The 22,140-nt window shown below is 36.3% G+C and overlaps 1 protein-coding gene across 1 annotated transcript in view; it reads left to right on the top strand.

Annotated features, from left to right (window-relative positions):
• The window catches only part of Nep1 (M13 family metallopeptidase neprilysin 1), a 275,024-nt gene that overhangs the window by 5,044 nt on the left and 247,840 nt on the right, over nucleotides 1–22,140 (top strand). The window contains exon 2 of the mRNA XM_090394673.1: nucleotides 19,486–19,647. Within this exon, the coding sequence (XP_090250799.1) occupies nucleotides 19,486–19,647 (162 nt within the window). The remainder of the gene's footprint in view (nucleotides 1–19,485; nucleotides 19,648–22,140) is intronic.

Below are 22,140 nucleotides of genomic sequence, written 5' to 3'. Positions count from 1 at the left end.
TTGTTCATCTCATCAGAGAATGTTATTATAAATGAGGTGTCAAATCACCCATCAGTTGATCACTTAAAAGATATTATATAAGGAAGTTTTAAATAATTAAAAGTAATTAAAGTTTGATATGTAGATATGTTGTAGTTAAAGTGACTGACTGAGTGACAATGAAGTGATTACCTGGGTGGTTGCCAGCATTGTGAGGAAAGGGTATATGTAGAACTACAAGGCTGGTGATTATGAGAAGCACAGGAGACAGTTTGCAGATGTAGCATGGAATGAGGCATTGGGTGGAAAGGGGATCAATACTGCTTGGGTGATATTCAAAAACGATCTAGTAGAAACAATGTCTAAATGTATTTCAAGGATCAGAAAGTTAAATAAGGTAGGCATGAAATGGATGAATGAAGACATTAAGCATGCAATACAGAGGAAAAGGATATTATGGAGGCAACATAAGAGGAGTGGTAATAATAAATTCCATGAACATTACAAAGAAGGCAAGGAAGGTGACTCCTTCGTTGGTAAGGGTAGCAAAAGTTCATTATGAACGGCAGTTAGCTAATGAAGCCAAAAAAAATCCTAGGGAGTTCTTTCAGTATGTAGCCAGCAGGGGAAAAAAAAAGACTATGGAAGGATGACATTGATTGAATAAAATAGTTTAAGAATAACTGCTGTGGAGGATATCCTATTGTATCCTATCCTTCTCATCCCTCTCTTAGGAAACAGGTTGAGTTCCCTAATGAGGGACTTACAATGAATTAATGCAGCCAGCTGATCACTCCTCTGCTGCATCCTCTAAGGGCTAGTATTCATGACTGTAGATCTGTGTGTTCAGGGGGCTGGCTTGCCTGTTCTGAGGGACGAAAACCCGAGTTTCTGAGTGAAAAAAACCCTCTACCCTTATATGAGACCAGCTAATTCACCTTTAGCCGAAAGAGACCAGATAAAGGTTCCTCATGTCATGGATGGGAATTGAATCCAGGTTTTTCCAACCAAAAGGCTTTGTCTATACAGACTGAGCTATGGAGGCTCTCTGCCGTGGAGAACATAGTTGAGATATTTAGTGATCAGTTGATTAAGGTATTTCATCCTTTTGAATGTGACATCATGGAGAGTTTGAGAGCATTGGATGAGGAGAGATGGACTGTGAGTGAGGAAGAGGTATATGGGGAATTAAGCAAACTTGATATTAATAAGGCTGTGGGACTTCATAATATATTCTTCTTATTATTATTATTATGTAACACCTCCAGGGACTTCAAGGACTGATCTTGGGAGAGCACATTACTCTACTTTGCTAAATATCTCATCCTCTCACTACAGCTTAATTATCCAACTACGACACTACTACCATCAGCGTCATCTATCGCCCATCGCCACCAACAACAGTATTTTTTGTCTGTAAATTGCACCAGATATTTTGAAGGAATGTGCCAGGGAGTTGATATCTGTCTTAACATATTTGTTTAATATGAGTCTTACATTGGGTCAAGTTCCAAAGGAGTGGAATGAAGGCAAGATTGTGCTGCTTCCTAAGGAAGGAAGGTGACAGAACTCAAGCATCAAATTGTAGGTTTATCTGTGTATGTGTTGTCGTAGTTAAAGTGTTGGAGAGGCTAGTGAGAACCACGATCCAGAATTGGGTACACAACAGTAGTATTATCTTTGATGTAATAATTTACTTAGTAATCTACTTACTTATTATAATAAGGTCATGGCTTCATTGAACAAAGGAGATGGACACACAGTAGTATACTTAGATTTTGCAAAGGCTATTGATAGATTACCCTTGATAAGTTGATAGTCAAACTAGAATGGATGGGGTTGGATATTAGACTAGCGCATTGGATTGGAGATTGCTGTCCGATAGTTATCAATAAGTTGTGTATGGGGGAGTAATATCCCAGAAGATGAAAGTCACTAGTAGAGTAGTATAGCTGAGGAGTTTGATTTAGGACCATTGCTGTTTAACCTGTATGTTAATAATATTGGGGAAGATTTGGATGGCGATATTTGCAGATGATGCAAAGTTGGGACGAACTATGAGGAGTAGAGTAGAAGTAGTTCTTACAAGAAGGCTTGACTAGATTGAGTGAATGCATTTCTGCTCAGAATACAGAATAGTCATTACTAACATGCTTCACCATAATAATGTGCAGAGGTGCAGTGCACAGAAGAAGAAGAAGAAGAATATACCTAGATGCTGGTTCAGGATACAAGAGCTTGCAGAGAATTTTAAATCCAAAGCGATCATTGCTTAATTTTAAGTGATGAATGAATATCCTGACATTATATAAGGAAGTTTTAACCTTGCAGTCTCAGTTGCAAACTTTGAAGAAAACACTGATTGAACCAGCTTAGAGAAGCATGGTGAAGTTGTCTGCAATGATAGAAAAATAAGAACAGCATTATGGACACAAGAAGTTAGAGAAGCAGTCTTAATTAAAAGGAAAATATAATGTACCAAAAGTCCTAGCAAAATCAGTAGATACCCTAAAAGAATACACAGAAAAATATAATGAGCTAAGCTCATTATATTTTTACATAATGTAAAAGTAGCTAAACAAAACTCATAGGAAGAATTCAGTAAGAATATAGAAGATAAATATCAGAAGGGTGGCAAAATGTTTTGAGGTCTATTGAAAATCTTAGAAATGGAGGAAAAAGTACTGTAAAAGGAATCAAGATAAAACTGACATGGAAACCTGAAGATAAGGATATTCTAGATCTCTGGAAAACTGTTAAACACAACATGCAGTGATAGAATGGTTGTAGAAAATGTTGAAGAATACAAACAGCAGTACATATGGGCAGTGCATGAGGCAGAAGAAAAAGGCAGTTGAAGCAGATGATATTCAATCTGAAATGCTCAATTATGGAGGTATAAAAGTTTTTTAGTGGCTACACAGCATAATTCAGAGGACCTAGCCAGATTCAAGAAGGACAAATTCCATGTGACTGGAGTAGCATTGCCAAAGTTCACAAATATGAAAAGGGGAATAAAACTGAATATGAGTATTATAGAGGAATTTCTATAGAAGCATTTCAGATATAAGATTTATGCAAACATACTTGAGAAGAGGATAAGAAAAATTGTAGAAGAGAAACATGGAGAACAAGAAGCTGGGTTCAGGCCAAACAGTAGTTATCAAGATAAGATTTTCACTGTATTATTATTATTATTATTATTATTACCCAAAACCCCATGGAGTCAATGACTCATCTAGGTGAGTCTTTGATGTGTCACAGCTCATCATACCATGCTTTAAACACACTCAAATTCTCTGCAGACACCACACTCTCAGGCAAGGCATTCCAATCATTCACAACTCTGCATGAAAAAAGCCTGCTTCTCACTCCCCCTACTCACACCCTCCTTATAAAGCTTCCAGGGATGGACCTCTGGTTCTCCCTTGATCTCTCACTATTTTCTGTAGAACTTCTTCAGCATTGATCCTATAACAACCCCATAATAACTGGTAGGTCTCTATCATATCTCCCCTACTCCCCCTGTCCACATACTCGACATTCCAGAGGTTAGAAACTACCTTAGTCAGTTGCCTCTGTACCCTCTCCAACATCTCTTCATCCTTCTGAAAACCCGGTGACCAAATCTGGGCACAATAGTCCATGTGTGGCCTAATCAAAGCCTTATACAATGGAACAAGAATCTCCCAACTTCTACAAGTCAGTGACCTCTGCATCATTCCCAGAAGCCTTTGTGTTGTCTTCACAATTTTGGCTATGTGTTCCCTAAATTTCAGATCCTTATCCACTATCACCCCCAGATTAGTGTTGCCAAATGATAATTACTTAAACAGCTAAATCTTAAAAGAAAAAGAGCTAAAAAAGAATTAAAAATAAAAATGTGAAGCTAAAATTTTAAAAGTAGTAGCTAATACTTTTAAGTTACTTACTTTATTGAAGTTGAAGTGATACTTGCATATAAGTGGCAAATGCATCTTACATGTGGTCTTCTGCGCTTAATTCACCACGCTTTCACTTAGATTTTCAGCTTTATTATATTTGACCATCATTCCAATATTACTCAGTGTAGATGCTGGTAAATGATAGTCTGTACAGTACTTGTTGTTATGCCTGAGGCCATACTTGACTGACAAAATAGCTGTCAACACTGGCATTTCCATCTTGTTTCTTAATTTAGTTTTAACTACATTCATGGAACTAAAAATTTGTTCAATTTCCGCATTAGAATTTGGCAGTATTAATAAATTCATTGCACGCTGAGCAATTTCTTTAAATGGATTCATTCCAGATGCATCTTTATATTCTCGTACTTCAGTTCAGAATAGCTCAGTGTTTTCTATATTTGTCCATTTATTTAAGTGGATAGAATTGTACTGGTATTCAGCTGCAGCAACATCTTTTTCTGTTTTCAGCATTATTTCTAAGATGGGTGTAGCTGGTTCTTTTATATGTTTTAGGATGTTGTCAACAGAAAAAGAAGACATCATTCTTAAAATATTCAAGTTTTCAGGCAACCTTTGCTTAAGCTATTTGAAGAGACTAAGAAGAAACTGTCTTGCTCTACTTCTAAGATTTTGCTCATTATTTTGCATTATTTTCTTTTGTATCATCAACTCTGAAATTTTTCTTTCAAATCTGTAACCAAGATTTGGACTAAGATCCAAATAGCCATCAATCTCTGACTCTAGAGGGTCAACTGTGGATGATGGTAGCACTAACATATTAGCAATAGAGCGAATCAAACGAGAAAGGTCTTCAAACAATCTCATCTTATCTGCACTGTTAGATGCAAAAATTTTGTTAACTTGAACTAGAACAGGATGCAAAAATAAAAAGTACAACAGATTCCTTTCATCTTTGTACATCTCCCACAAAATTTGAGCGTTGTAACATTTCTCAGTCACACTCACGACTTCGAAGTGAGTTTTTAATTCCAACCACTGAGAATTCTGTCTATTGCAGGTTCAATGGAGAGCCACCTTGTTGCACAATTGCTTACAATTTTCAGAGGAGCATCATTTTCATTGATAGTTTGATACAGCTCTTTGTATGCTGCTTGTCTTGAAGAAGAATGTGAAAACCACTTATACGTTTTGGCAAACTAAATATTTTAATTTTGTTGGGAGAGATTCTGCACAAGTGCGAGACATTACCAGTTGTAATGAATGGCATACACATCTAATTAAAATTAAGGAGGGAATATATGCCTTCAGTTGTTCATGAACGCCATTATTGACACCAACCGTAACACTGACATTGTCTGTACCAATTGCAATGAGATTTTTAATGTCCAGTTTCTTGGTCAAGAGCTCTTTTTTCAGTGCAACCACAATACCACTAGCGTCACGCTTTTCTAGAACCACCATGCTCAGAAATGTATGCATAATTTTGTTGAATTTCCTGCTATAATAAATGATGGCCATTCCTAAAATCTTATTCACTCTGATATCATTCGATTCGTCTATTAGCAAGCTGAAATTTCCATCTCCAATGTCCGCAATTAGATCTTCTTCAAAATGCTCACTTAGAACATTCTTTAAAATTGCAGAGCACTTAGTTCGGTGCATTTTTACCTTTGGCATAATTTTACTGTCTGGGATGATATTTTTGCAAAGATCTACTAGATGAACGCAACTGTTGAATGATGAGTGACAACAAAGAAATAATGCTAACCTACTTCGAAGTTCGCAGTCTCATCAGACTTTTTCACAAGCATATTTGTAATAGGAATAGCCTTATATGGAACTGCAGCAAGATGTTCCGCTATGCTTTACAAGCTAACAATATTTAGCAGCTATATCACATCTGCAAACTTACAGTGGCCTTTTGTAGCATCACCAGGAACTTCACATAACCATTACTAAACATTCCCATTTGCAACCACTCCCTCCTAAATTTTTGCTTGTAAGCTTTAGTTTTCTCTTTGCTTATTTTTGAAGATGGGTATACAACTCTTTACTGCAACGAAGTACGATCAGTCTTTGAAAACTTCCCACTTGCTATCATAACTACCAACCAGAACACTGTGCAAAGACTAACTTGTAGGGTGCTGTCAACTTTAAAACGACAAAATGGCAGACTGTTGGGCCACGTGACTGACTGACTGACGTCATCATGCATTTGAAACGTGTACGATGCTCGTACCAAACGGACAATACAATTCCTTATCAAATGTGATCATCTGGAAAACTTTTAAAACAATTTATTTAACAGTAAGTTATAAAAACAACTAAGAGCTGAAACAAGTTCTGAAGGAGCTAGAGTTGCAGCTAGGTGCTAGATTAAAATTTTTAGAGCTAGGGAAGAAAAAAAAAAGCTAGATCTAGCTCCAAAAGAGCTAAATTGGCAACACTACCCCAGATCTGTTATTTCCTCCATCTTCGACAATATATTCTCACCAAGCATAAATTCTGCATCCCAATTTTGTTTTCCAAATTTTAAAATCTTACATTTTGGCAATATTGAACTCACATCCCCATTCCCGTGCCCAAGCACTCAATTTATTCAAGTCATCTTGTAAGGTCACAACATCTCCTTTACTCTTCATGGTTCGTCCCAACTTTGCATGATCTGCAAACAACTGAATATCTCCATCCAAATCTTCACCAATATCGTTAATATACAAGTCAAACAGCAATGACCCTAAAACAGACCCACTAGTAACTTTCCTTTTCCAGGATATCGCTCCCCCATACACAACTTGTTGATACCTATCAGATAGCTAGTCTCCAATCCAATGCACCAATCTAATATCCAACCCCATCCACTCCAGTTTGACTATCAACTTATCATGTGGTAATCTATCAAAAGCCTTTGCAAAATCTAAGTATATTACTGTATATCCTTCTCCTCTGTCCATGGAAGCAGTCACCTTATTATAATAAGTAAGTAGATAAAACATGACCTCCCTTTAGCAAATCCATGCTGTCCATCAAAGATAATACCATTGTTGTATTATCTTTGATGATACAACAATTTTGAGAACTAGGACCCAATTCTGGATCCTAGTTCTCACAAACTTCTCCAACAACTTAACTACAACACCTGACACACAGATAAGCCTATAGTGTGATGCTTGAGTTCTATCACTTCCTTTATGTAGTGGTACAATCTTGCCCTCCATCCACTCCTTAGGAACTTGACTGAGTTTAAGACTCTGAGGGATAGCTGAATAGGTGAGTGATTGGACTAAGGGATAGGTGGGTGATTTGACACTTCATTTATAATTACCTCCTCTGATGAGAGATGACCAAATCCAAGACCCTCAATCCTCGTGTGCTCTCTGTTACATACTGTCTGAGGTAGTTATCCTTCAAAATCTTCATTGAATTATTATTATTATTATTATTACGTGACACTTCCAAGGCTCATCAAGGGGTTGGGGGGGGCACCCACTCCACAGCTCTCCATTTCCACCACCCAATCCACCAACTACAGCGAACCACAACTACCATCATCATTTACACCAGTGCCATCTACTGCCCACTATTATGACCACTAGTATTTTCACAGACAATCAGAAACATCCATGCCCATGGCAGAATTTGAACCCACAGCCTTTTGGGAGAGTGGATATGCTAACCACTCAGCCAACCAGGCCATTCAGTGTTTCTTGTAAGATTTATGCAAGTGTACTTGAGAAACGGATAAGAACAGTTGTGGAAGGGAAGCTTAGTGAAGAACATGCTGGATTCAGGCGTAATAGAGGTTGTTAGAATCAGATTTTCAACTTAAGACGAATAGTTGAGAAATCTTAGGGATTTAACAGGATTTGTATTTCAATTTTGATGGTCTGAGGTGAAGTGCCAAGAGGAAATCTCTTCAAAATGCTACACTCATGTGATGCAAACGGGGCATTATATTGAGCAATACATAGTTTCTATTTAAGTTGTAAGTCAGCAGTTAGAATTGAAGGAGGTACAGGAAGGTGGTTTGATGTTAAATCAGATGTGCGACAAGGGTGCACATTATCTCCAATGTTATTCATTATCTATGCAGATCACATTATGAAGGAAAGTGCTATTAAATCTGATATCAAAATTGGCAATGCTAATCTTAGCTCTTTAATTTATGCAGCTGATGTTATACTTATAAATAAATCAAGTACAGGTTTGCAAGATTTCCTGAGTATATTGTATAACTGTTGTAATAAATTTGGTATGAAAATCAGCAATGAAAAGACGAAGACAATGAAAATAGGCAAAAACTTTGAAAACTCCTGAATGGCGAGAACAAGTAAAACATTTCAGCTATTGAGGCACAATTTTTAGTGAAGATGGTAAATTAAGTATGGAAGTACTTCTAAGTTTTTAGAAAATGACAATGTAAACTAAATTATTAATTATAAAAACTTTAATTAATAACTACCTATAATTCAGCAATGTTACATTGCTATCTTCAGGGATCACAAAACAATGATATGTGTGCACACAGGCATTCATGATAAGCAAATGAGGCTAAAGAAAGGCAACTGAAGTTAGTCCTAGAGTCCTAAAACGTGCCCTTAGCAGGCTAAATTGGGTTGTCCCATTGGGCTTACGATCTTAGAATGTATATTTCCCAAACTTGGGACAGTCTCATGCACCCGAATTTGTTGAGGTTTGGGAAGCTTTTCACAGCTAAGGGGCTGATTCAAGGAATAATCTTTCATACTTGTACCTGCAGTGGATGTAATAAAGTGGCCTTCTTCCAGCATATTCTGTGGTGGGTGTTTAATACATGGTCAGCAAGTCCTGAGTGGCTATATTGTAGGAATCGGATGTGATCCTTGTGTTTGGATATCCTGATATTGGCTATCCTGCCTGTTTGCACATAGTAGGACAGTTTGCAACTGCATGGGACCTGATATAATTCAGATAGGTCTAGGGCAGTGTTTCCCAACGTTTTATCATGCCTCACCTCAGTGCCTCAAAGATTTTGATGCCCCCCCCCCCTTTAGCATAATAGTCAACCAAGTTCTGAAAAAGTATAATTTAAATATGTACTTTAAATAACAAAAAGGAACATAGGTAAAACTGTTTTTAATTTGACTTTCTTCAATAAATATAAATTTTATATTACACTTTATATATTATAAAACATAAATCGAACTCAACTCAGGAAAATAAAATCCAAGTTATTGCGATCCTTGAGCTTGATGTCTGCTGCAAAGAGTTTTTATTTGAGGTACTAATTTAGTAATTTTCAATCTCAAAACCCCATGGTTTGTGCTATCCAGATGATTAATTTTTTTCAGTACCAAATCATTTACAGCACTAAAGCCAACTAAATATGATGATGATGGGAAGGGCAACAGTATTTTTTTTGCAAAACTAGTTGAATTTCGGTATTTCATTTCTGTTTCGTCAGAAAGCCATGCCATTGTGCCTTTTATGTTAAATAAATTTCTAATAGACTCATCATTTTGCTTTTCTGAGAGTTCTTCTTGATACTGTATTTATGTTGACTGCTGTACTAGTGATGTCAGCCTTTTTTCTCGGAAAGTCAGGGTTGCAACATTGACAATTTATCGCCGACAGTGGTGAGTTTTTTGAGTATATCGGTGATGAGGTGATGAATGCAACATCATTTTCTAATTGCCCCCCAAAATATTCAAATTTCCCCCCTGTGGAGCATACGCCCCACGTTGGGAAACACTGGTCTAGAGGAAGTGGTTAGTCTTTGGTGGAGCAGATAAGAGATGTTAATTTCTTATGTGGTTTGTAACTAGTTGTGAGGTCCAGTTACAAACCACATAAGAAATTAGCATCTCCTGTCTGCTCCACCGAAGACCAGCCACTTCCCCTAGATCTACTTGAATTATATCAGATCCCTTGTAGTTGCAAACTGTCCTACTACGGCCAAATAGGCAGGAGAGCCAATATCAGGATATCTGAACACAAGGACTACATCCAATTCCCCCAATACAGCCACTCAGGATTGGCTGACCATGCATTAAACATCCATCACAGAATATGCTGGAAGAAGGCCACTTTATTACACCCGCTGCAAGTACAAGTATGAAAGATTATTCCTTGAATCAGCCTCAGCTGTGAAAAACTTCCAAAATCTCAACAAATTTTGGTGTGTGAGACTGCCCCAAATTTGGGAAGCATACAATGGGCCCCAACCCAATTTAGCCCACTAGAGGGCACGTTTTAGGACTCTAGGACCAACTTCAGTTGCCTTTTTTCAGTCATTTGCTTATCATGAATGTTTGCATGCACATATCATTGTTTTGTGATCCCTGAAGTGGTTATGTAATATTGTCGAAATATAGGTAGTTACTAATTAAAGTTTTATTAATTAATCATTTAGTTTACATTGTAATTTCCTAAAAAAAATAGAAGTATGTTTTACCAACGTATAAGCTTATCTACAAGAATTAAGTATGGAAATAGACAACAGAATTAGTAAAACTAGTATGGTTGGAAGTTAGCTGAATAAATTCACACGGAATAACAAAGCAATTCATCCAAACCCTAAATTAACTGTATATATGACAGTGTTCAAACTAATTTTAACTTGTGGATCTGAGAGCTGGGTTAGAAATAAAACATGTAATTAAAGTCTGGAGACCTTTGATATGAGAGTCATGAGAAAGATTAGTGAAGTGAACAGATGGCATTAATGGCAGTATCACGTTAAAAATTAGAATATTAGGAAAGAACCCATTCAGGAATGTGTTAGTAGAGCTAATCACAGGTGGTATGGTCACTTAAACTAGATGGGAGAGGAAAGATTAGCAAAACAAATGTTCTTTGCTAGGTTGGCAGGAAAAAGATGCAGAGGAAGACTAAGATGTAGATGGGTTGATACAGTAAAAAGTGTCTTAAAACACAGAAATATAAGATCTAATAATGTTGGAATCTTGACAGGTAACAGATTAATTTGAAAGAAAATTGATTGGAAGTTAGTAACGGTGTAACTTTTTCATATAGTAAACCCCGTGTATTCATTTCATATATGTACATCCCATTGGGGTACATATCACAAATTTTATGATGATGATGATGATGATATGTTTAGGGAATATGCAAAAGAGTTGTTGTCTTTGATCTGGTTGCTTAATGAGAACCTTGTGGTGAGAAAGGCTCCTATGGAGTGGAAAGAAACCAAAATAGTGCCACTGCACAAACATGATTCTAGGACAGATGGTTCCTGTTATATACTAGTCTGTTTATCTGCCCTTGTAATTAAGATATTATAGAGGTTGGTTAGGAATAGAATATTGGATGTCCCACTGTCTCACAAACAGTTCATCATACCAATCCTCATATGCATTCACAACACTCTCAGGAACATTCCAACCACCCTCAACTCCCCATGCTCTCACCTTCCTTATATGAGGGGCAGGTTGAAAAGGTCTGAAAAACACCTAGAACAAAAATGATATTAAAGCAGATGATATAACCACAAGAAAGAACATAACTTAAAACCATTTAATCCCCATGTTTCATCAAATTGTAATAATTTGATGAAACATGGGGATTAAAAGTGACATAAAAGCAAGAATAGCAATGGGAAGAGATGCCTTTAAAAGAAAATGGAATTTATTCAGAAGTATAATGGACAGAAACCTAAAGAAATGACTAATAGAATGTTGTGTGGAGTGTTGCCCTCTATGCAGCTGACCCAAGTGAGGATATCTCTATACCTGTAGCAATAACTAATGTGAAAATTGAAGTTAAGAAATCAGAGGTATTTAATATATTGCAAAATTTAAATGCAAACACTGCTGTAGGTTTAGATGGAATATCAGCTCAGGTGTTACGTGAATGTGCAAAGGAATTGTCAACCCCTTTTACTTGGATATTTAACTTAAGTTTGAACTCTGGTATGGTTCCTAGGGAGTGGAAGTTAGGCAAAGTGGTTCCTTTGCATAAAGGTGGCTCTAAAACTGTGGTAGTTAATTACAGACCAATCATCACAGAAGTAGTGGTCAAAGTATTGGAAAAGTTGGTTAAAGACAAAATTCAAGAATGGGTGGATCAAGATATGATACTCTATAGAGGCCAACTTGGTTTTGTTAAAGGTAGATCCTGCCTTAGCAATCTATTAACTTTTTATAATAGAATGACATCTGAGTTGAACAAAGGAACTGGCTACACAATGGTACTTCTGGATTTTGCTAAGGCCTTTGACAGAATACCCCATGGAACACTGTTATGCAAATTGGATCACATGGGAATGGATACTAAATTGGTGATATGGATAGGAGAATGGCTTAGGGAGAGATACCAGAAGGTGGTGTACGGAGCAGCCAAGTCCAGGATGAGGCAGGTGACCAATGGTGTGCCTCAGGGTTCTGTGCTTGGGCCATTATTGTTTAATTTGTATATAAATGATATAGGAAATGGCTTAAAGGGAGATATTCAGATGTTTGCTGATGATGCAAAGGTGGGTAGCGGTTATTATTCCCCTTTATAAAGCGGTTATAAAGAGGAAGGTTAAAGAGGTTATTATTCCCCTTTATAAAGCGTTGATGCTTCCACATTTGGATTACTGTGCTCAGGTCTGGTCACCTGGATTCCTTGGAGATGAGGAGGCTGTGGAGAGGGTTCAGAGAAGAGTGACTAAGTTGGTGAGTGATGTAAAAAATGCTCCCTACATTGATAGATTGCAAGCTTGTGGATTGCAGAGGTTGGTTGATAGGCAGAGAAGAGGGAATATGATAGAAACATTTAAATTGCTTAAAGGTTTTTATAGGATTGATGCAGGGGAAATGTTTCAGTTGTGTGATAGTGATGGAAGAACAAGAGGTCATCCATGGAAATTAAAGAAGAGTGTGGTTAACTAGGGTGAGAACAAGGTTTTTGCCTGGAGGGTGGTGAATGAGTGGAATTCATTGCCTGACTTAGTTGTGAGTTCTTCGTCTGTAAATGAATTCAAGAAGAGATGTGACAGATATTGTTTTGCTAGTTTGGGTCTCCTGTGATGAGTCTACTGACTCCATGGAGATACCCATAATAATAATAATAATAAAAGATTTTGGAATGCTTCGAGATGTGGATTTGGAGAAGGATGGGAAAAAAATCAAATGCACAGATAAAATAATTAAAGAAGAGGTCTTAAAAAGAGTAGGAGAAGAAAGAAGTCTGTTAAAGAGGATATAAAGAAGAAAGGAAAACTGGATCGGACATATTCTGAGAGAAAATGGAATCATCAGAGATGCCATCAAAGGAAAAATAGACGGAAAAAGACCCAGAGGAAGAGTAAGGAAAACAATGTCTCATGTCCTTCTCCTGTAACATGTCATTCTATGAAAAAACCTCACTCACAAAGATCTGGTAATAACACATACCAGTTTATATGTCTCAATCACATCCTCTTTTCTGCTCCTATCCGCCAGACTCTGCAAGTTACATTCCTTCAATCTCTCCTCAAACTCAGCAGTCCAGTAACCAGCAGCCACCTTGGTCAGTTTTCTCTGTATCCTCTTCCAATATCTCCATCCTTTTGAAAACCAGTGGACCAAATCTCTGCACAGTAATCCACATATGGCCTGATCAAAGCTTTATACAACTGAATGAGAACATCTCTACTTCTTCATGCCAGTCTCCTCTGTATCATTGCCATAATCTGTTATGCTGTCCTCACAATTTTAGAAATGTATCTGAGAAACATCAGGTCCTTCTACCATCCTCAGATCCTCCTTCTCATCTAAGATCTCTCCACCAATTGTATACTCTGCATTCTATTTTGCTTTCTGTTTTTTTAAAACCTTACACTTTGCAACATTGAAATTATTCTCCCACACATTTACCCATTCAGCCAGTGTATTCAAATTCTCTCTCAAAACTATAATATTTGCTCTGCTTTATTCCTTGAAGTTCTTCCCATCTTTGCATCGTCTGCAAACAACTGCATATCACCATTCAAATCTTCTCCATTATTGTTAACATGCAATGTATGAAGACCACTTGTCCAGCCTGGTTGGCCAAGTGGTTAGCATACCCACTATCCAACAAACAGGTTATGGGTTTGAATCCTGTGGCGATTTACTGCGGACATGGATGTTTGTGATTGTTTTTAAGTTGGAGATGAATATCATTGCCCAATGTGAGACCACCATCCTGCTATATTGAAAGCCTTGAAGTAACTTGAAAAAGTTCTGTGTTTGGTCTCTAGAGGAGAGTTTCTGGACCAGGTAAAAAAATAAATAAAAAAATCATAAAAAATATATATAAAAGTGATAAAAATAAAAAATCTTGAGCCCTTCTTCCAGCCCACCCATGGCACAAATATACTATAGGTTTAACTAATAACCTTTTGTGGGTAGGAACCACATTAAAAAAAAAAAAAAAAAAAAAAAAAAAAAATATATATATATATATATATATATATATATATATACACAAATTACACAATAATGGCTCTAAAGCAGATCATAGGAGCACATCATTAGTAATTTCTTTTTCTGGGATATTGCTCCCCTGTACACAACTTAGTGATACCTATCAGACAACCAGTCTTCAAGCCAGTGCACCAATCTACTATATAATCCCATCCTTTCCATTTAATCACCAGCTTGTCATGTGTGGTAGTTTATCAAAGACCTTTGTATATTTAATACCACTGTGTATGCATCTCTCTCTCTTGGCTAATGTATTTGTCACCTTGTCATAATAAGTATACAGATTATGGAGTTTACATTCCTGATGCTTGTAATATTCATAATTATTAAATTAATACTACTGGTAAAAACCATGTAAAAAATTTAGATAATTTAATAAATCAGTGTTCTAAATCTAAATCAAAAATAAATCAAGAAGTTTTGTGCAACTTCTTCAAATTGATACGCTAACACACAAATGTAAAGAGGTATTAACATGGAGATTTCCAAATAACCAACCATCCTTTTTTTAATTCATTCAACACGTGACAGACGTTGGATGCAGGAATGAGATATCATAAGCGAGGGTCATTGTTACAGGATATATTTTGTTTCATAGTGTAATTCATTCACACACATAGATCTCTTATGTGTACTGCCCTGAAATAATTTAACATACATGGAAAAGTTTGAATAATCAGGTATTGATATATCCCATACCAAACCAAGATTATGGGTGCGATATGTTGAAGATGTTTTTATCATTTAGCCAGGTTCAGAAGAATTTTTTGAAAACTTCACTGATTTCCTCAATGGTTTAAATAAAAAAAATTCAATTTACATCAGAGGTAGAAAAAGGTAGATCCACTGACTGCTTCGATGTTCTGATCTCAGTTGAAGATCATAGTAATCTTAAATTTGAAGTATAGAAAAAGTTTAATACAGGTCGGTATCTTTGTTCCCTCTATTACTGTAGAAATTCATTCTCTTTGCACCAAATGCTGTCTCTTCATTCTAAGAAAAGGGAGATCACTAGTAATGATCTCTCTTTTCTTATTTGCCAAGCTAATTTGCCTGTACACTAACTTCTTCCAGCCTTGTATATTATCAGGTCTATGAGTCTCCATAGCTCAATCAGTATAGATGAAGCCCTTTGGTTAGAAAGACCTGGGTTCAATTTCCATCCATGATGTGAGGAACCTTTATCTGGTCTCTTTTGATGGAAGGTGAGTTAGCTGGTCTCATACAGAGGTAAGGATTTCAAGGTTGCTGAATTTAGAGCTCATTGCTCAAAGTATTCTGTATAAAAGTTAAAAGTTAGCTATGGAAGGAGAAAGTGGAGGAGTCCATGGCTGTATCTTCTTTTTGTAGGCAAAAACAGTTTTGCAACATGAAATAATCCGACTGAAGGGCATAGGCAAAGAGGGCTGTGATGTCAGGAAGTTATTTGTTTTTTAAGCCAAGAACTGTGTCGGGTTTACTCCCACCAGAGGTCAGGCTAGGATCAACAGTTGCCGAAGTAGTTATTCTCAGTCCACCATAGTATATACTAATGTAGCTTGTGATCTAGTATGTGTTTGTATATATATATATGTATTCCCAAAGATGACCATGATATAAAGGTTGAAACGTTGAATTTTATTTTAATTTTAATTCAAGTAAGTTCTTAAACACAGTAGTGTGTCTCTATAATTATTCACAATGATTGCAGATCACTGGGCAACCCTGAAAGAAAGAATCCATGAATGTTTGTTATAATAATAATAACAATACAGCAATGATAAAAGTACTCTCAGGGAAGATTGTGCAGTGGAAATTTTGTTGTGGAAATTATCTGTCACTTGAACACAAAGACAAATTAATACACAGTGGGAACCATTTGAGTTCGCATCCTTTCCAGGATGTCAACTCAAATGGTTGGAAAGTAATGACACTGTCTGCTAAGTTAGCTAGTTGCCCTGTGTCTAAAGTGATATCCAAAGGACTACAATAAAATATTTTAACATTTTATTTTAGTTGTTGGTTTTATATTAGTACTGTATTTGTTTTTTTATTTTTAACTTTATTATTGAACCATAGTTCCCTTTGTGCAAGAACCAAAAGAAAACTATTTCCACCCTCCTTTATTTCTCCCCCCCCCCCAACATCTTGGGAATATCTCTTCCCGTCTGTAAAACTCTCATTAAACAATGAAACTAATGACTCATTATTAGGATTAATGGAATGAATACAGCACAGAGCAACAATAAAATAAGAGTTTATTAGATTTCCTCTCTGTCACCAGTGCCATAACTAGGCAGGTGCACAAGCACAGGGCCCAAGACGAAGGGGGCCTGAAATGGGGTATCAAAAAATAATCAGTATTGTATTTTCAAATATTAAATTTTGCCATTGTGGGAGCTGATTCTGTAACGTTTTTGGTTAAAGTTAAAAATTAACCAATCTATTTCTATCGTATTTGTTTTTTTTCTTTATTCCCCCCCCAAAAGGGGGGGGGGCAAAAATAAAATCTTGTGCTGGGGCCCATGAAAAGCTTGTTATGGCACTGTCTGTCACAGAGATATCTTCAGGGATACAATCTTAAAATTGTAAAAACACACACAAAAGCACTCAAAACAATAAGTGGGGAAAAAAAATTTAGACTAAAACCTAAAGTCCTATGTGGGGCATGCACACCCTCTGTGAGTGCTGTTGGCTTGCCTTAGCAGTCGGGTGGGAGGCCTAAGAATTAAAGTCTACCAAGTCTTGAATGATTTAACACAATCATATTTAAGTATTAAGACTTATACTTTGGTTAGACATAACTGGTAATTAATTTACGGAATTAACAACGCATATAAAGTATATTAATTAAAGATAACTTTAATGAATCACTTCTATATTTCGGCAATGTCACATTGCCATCTTCAGGAACATAAAGATATGGTACGTGCACTAAGGAACTAACAAAGCAAATGAGGAAGAAAGTAAGAAACTAATTTTGTTCCTAAAGTCCTTTAGGAAACTAATTAGTAAGAAACTAATTTTGTTCCTAAAAAAAAAAAAAATCCAAAAAATACTAAAACCTGTAAACCACAACTCCCCTCCCCCCCTCCACAATAAAGACTACACCAAGTCTATCACTATCCCCTACATCCAGGGCACCTCTGAAAAAATAACTAATATCCTCAAAAAATATGACCTTACTTCCTGTTACAGACCATATAAAAAGTTGGCATCCCTTATCCGCTCTACCAAAGACCAACCACTTCCCCTAGACCTACCTGGTGTATACCAGGTCCCTTGCAGCTGCAAATTGTCCTACTTTGGCCAAACAGGCAGAACAACAAATATCAGGATTTCAGAACACCAAGACTACATCAGGTTTCACCAGTACAGCCGCTCTGGGCTGGCAGACCATGCCTTAGATACCCACCATAAAATTCGTTGGAAGAAAACAAAAATAATCCATCGCAGCAAGTTTAAATACGAAAGATTATTCAAAGAATCTTCAGCAGCTCTACAAAACGTTCCTAACCTCAACAAATTTGGGTGCATGAAACTGCCCCAAATTTGGGAGACTTTCATTATGAGAACTTCAGCCCAACTGCCAAGACTACCAAATCAGCCCGCAAGAGGGCACCATTAGGACTTTAGAACAAAATTACCAGTTACAATCATATTTATTAAGTTTAGGCCAGTTTAACAAATCTGTGCAGATTCTAAGAAAAGTCTTAACAATACATTTCTCTTTCATTGTTTCTCTGTGCTGTATTCATTCCATTAAACCTAACATTGGGTTGATAATACCACAGAAGTGATATTATCTTTGATGGATAGCATGAATTTGCTGAAGGGAGGTCATGTTTTAGTAATCTACTTACTTATTATAAATAAGGTGACTTCTTCATTGGACAAACAGCCATTGCTGTTTAACCTGTATGTTAATGATATTGGGGAAGATTTGGATGGGGATATTTAGTTGCTTGCAGATGATGCAAAGTTGGGATGAACTATGAGGAGGAGTATAGCAGATGCTGTGGCCTTACAAGAAGACTTGCATAGACTGAGTGAATGGCATTGGAGTGGGGGGATGCCAGTTCAATGTGGCAAAATGTAAGGTTTTAAAATTTGAAAACAAAGATGGAATGTAGAATTTATGCTTTGTGTGTGTGTGTGGGGGTGTATTGTTGAAATAAGAAATCTTGGGGTGATGATGGATAAGGATCTAAAATTTAGAGGTCACACTGCCAAAATTGTATGGACAACACAACGAATTCTGACAATGATGCAGAGGTACTGACTTGTAGAAGCAAGGAAATTCTGGTTCCATTATATAAGGCCTTGATTAGGCCACATATGGACTATTGTGTACAGATTTAGTCACCTGGTTTTCAGAAAGATGAAGAGATATTGGATGGGTCCAGAGGCGACTGACTAAGGTAATTTCTGGTGTCTCTGAAATGTCAAGTATGAAGAAAAGTTGAGAAGATGCAATTTACAGAGTCTAGTGGACAGGAGCAAGAGGGGGTGATATGACATAGATGTATAAGTTGGTAAGGAATTACTATAGGATTAACATTGAGGAGGTTTTCCATAAAATGGTGGCAGATGGGGGGGGGGGACAAGAGATCATCTCTGGAAGCTTTATAAGGAGGGTGAGAGCAAGGGAGTGAGAAGAAATTTTTTTTGCATTGAGAGTTGTGATTGGAAACATTGCCTGAGAGCTTGGTGTCTGCAGAATGTTTTGAATGTTTTTAAGGCACAATGTGATGAACTGTATGTATAACCAAGGAACCTTCCATGATGAGTCTGACTCCATGAGGTTCTTGCAATAATAATATTGAAAAATAGAAACTAATGGCTCTACTGTCCCGCTTTTATGTTTTGTAGTAGGTAGGCTGCTGATGGTAATGTTCCATTCTGCTTCAACTGCAAAACAGTGCACCATTCACTATCTTTTTTTTTTTTTTGCAAAGAAAAATAAGATGTCATTTGATGAAATTCTTTCTTATGCAAGTGAATTTGGTTATGTAGAGATTAAAACTTTAAAAAATTCACAGATATCATCATTGTTAAATACTGTTAATCAGCAGCAAGTGTTTTTTCTAGTTTGCTTGCACAGAAAAAAATGTAAATGGTAAGACAATCTAATGCTGTTCCCTATTTAGTTTATGGACTTTTTTTAATTTCGTTTTTTTTTATTTCAGCATCATCGTTACTGAATGCAATTGATCAGGCAGTGGATCCATGTGAAGATTTTTTTCGATTTGCTTGTGGAACTTGGAACAAAAGGCACATAATTCCAGAAGATAGAAGCAGTATTAGCACTTTTGAAGTGATGTCAGATGATCTGCAGGTCATACTTAAAGGTCACTTAGAATTTCTTATGTACAATGGCTATAGTGATAATTTGTTTTAGAACTTAATGTAATAAAAAATACAGAATTGCAATAAATAAAATGTTATTTATTATTAATATGTATCTGTCATTAAGTACAGGATTAAATGTTCATTATAACAAATGTTGTTATACTTAACTCACTCAATACAACAGATTGCTGAAAAGTCTGTTTCATCAGTGCTATTCCAGAGGAAATTTGCTAAACTTAAACTATAATAAAATAAATTAAATTCTTCCCAGTCAAACCCAGCTAAGTGTTTTTTTAATTATCACTCACCTCACTTTCCCCATTTAGTTATTTTTTGACTCTTTCCATTTTATAGTTGTCATTTGTGCATACAATTAGTCTGATATCCTGTATTAGATAGTGAGCAGTCTAGCATCATTTGATTTTCTAAATCTCAAAATCTGTCTTAAGACATTTTTCTCTAATCTGCCCTTTTGTCATCCTTGGAAGTATTAACTTTCATAACTTGAAGGAACTTTTTCAGCTATACTTGACAGATGCAGTAAATGGTTATGGAGAAGTATTGGCTCTCACAAATTATCTCACACATACCTAGTAATCACTAGTCTAGGTAATTCTAAGTAGTATATAGCCTTCTTGGGTTATTCCTTCTGCAATCACACACACTGGCATCATTAATATGTATATACAGACACAATATACTTCCTCATAGTGGGATGTAGCAAAGAAATGACAACAAGCTATACTGAACATCCTTGTCATCCTTGGAAGTATTAACTTTCATAACTTGAAGGAACTTTTTCAGCTATACTTGACAGATGCAGTAAATGGTTATGGAGAAGTATTGGCTCTCACAAATTATCTCACACATACCTAGTAATCACTAGTCTAGGTAATTCTAAGTAGTATATAGCCTTCTAGTTCCTCTAGAAAGGGCAAATCACAATTTATTATTAATTTCTTCTGTTGCAAAACAATAACTACAAAGCCATTTTTAACATTTTTTTTTTTGCATTATTATTCTTTGTCTCCTCCAAATTGGGAACAGTTGAACCTTTTCTAGTTCAGATTTATAAATGTTCAGTATAGCTTGTTGTCATTTCTTTGCTACATCCCACTATGAGGAAGTATATTGTGTCTGTATATACATATTAATGATGCCAGTGTGTGTGATTGCAGGAGGAATAACCCAAGTTATTAGAATAAAAAAACTGTGTCACCTGTGTATATGACTGGCAAACTCATCTTTATTCAAAATGTCATATATAAAGATTTCTTACATCATTAACAGGATTTAAGCCAAGGTCTTTTCACCCCCAAAGGATATGTTATGACTTGTAACTGAGTTGTTGACATTCTTCTTTGGGAGTATAAGAATGTTGAATGGATAATATTCTGAATGTCTGTTCTTAATTTGCAGTTTTTTTATTATTGTTTTCATTCTGAAGACCTACATAATTTCATTTTGAAATTATTCTTATATGTATGGTGACCACTCAGTATATGACCAATTCTAATTTAACTTTAAAATTTCATTTCTTATTTAATCCTTGCATTTTCAACATATGTGTCAACTGGCTAGGAGAAGAATCAAGCATATTCTAACTGGCATTCATTGAAATCTCCATTTCCAGGTTTGATATCCAGTTATCAAATTTCAGGAATCCACTTTAGTATTATTATCATTTTGTTTTGAGGATTGCCAAAGAAAAGAGATTAAATGAAGAATTCACCTTGAATGGATGGCTTATGGGAAAATGAGAGACATATTCAGAAATGACATCCCTATGTGTTTAAAAAGGAAAGCTTTCGACCAGTGCATACTTCTTGTCCTAACGTACAGGGAAGAAACATGGACTTTAACAGCCCTAAACAAAAAGCTGAGAACAGCATAACATCGCATGGAGAGAAGTATGCTAAAAATAACATTAAGAGATAGGAAGACCAATACCTGGATAAGATCTCAAACAGGTGTCACGGATATTGTAAAATACATTAAACAGGCTAAGTGGAGATGGGTTGGCCATATTGCCAGATGCAGTGATGGGAAATGGACTAGAAAAACAACAGAGTTGAGACCAATGGATGGAGCAAGACAAAGAGGAAGATCAAGAAGGTGGAGAGATGAATTGGAACAAGTTGCAGGAGTGAGATGGATGGGAGAGGAAGAAAACCGAGTGGTCTGGAAAACCATGGGGGAGACTTTCGTCCAGCAGTGGACAGAACCAAAAGGTTGAATAATAATAATAAGAAGACAGACATAACTGGCATTCATGTTTTGTACTTTTCCTCCAGTACATATATTGGTGGCCTAGATCTTTGTACTTTGGATTTTTTACCAGAAAGAGTAGTACAAATATCATTGAGTGTCCTGGAACCAATGACAGAACTCAATCTTATTTTAGTTTGCCTTTCACATTAATCTATACCAATGGTATTAATATTGAAACCTGTAAATTAATCCACATTTAACCAGTTATTTAGGAAGGAAGG

The sequence above is a fragment of the Typopeltis vanoorti genome, chromosome 6 (genome assembly GCF_054136105.1).
Source record: "Typopeltis vanoorti isolate ZY-2024b chromosome 6, IOZ_Tvanoo_1.0, whole genome shotgun sequence".
In the NCBI taxonomy this organism is placed as follows: Eukaryota; Metazoa; Arthropoda; class Arachnida; order Uropygi; family Thelyphonidae; genus Typopeltis; species Typopeltis vanoorti.
This window is presented reverse-complemented; position numbering and strand designations above follow the sequence as displayed.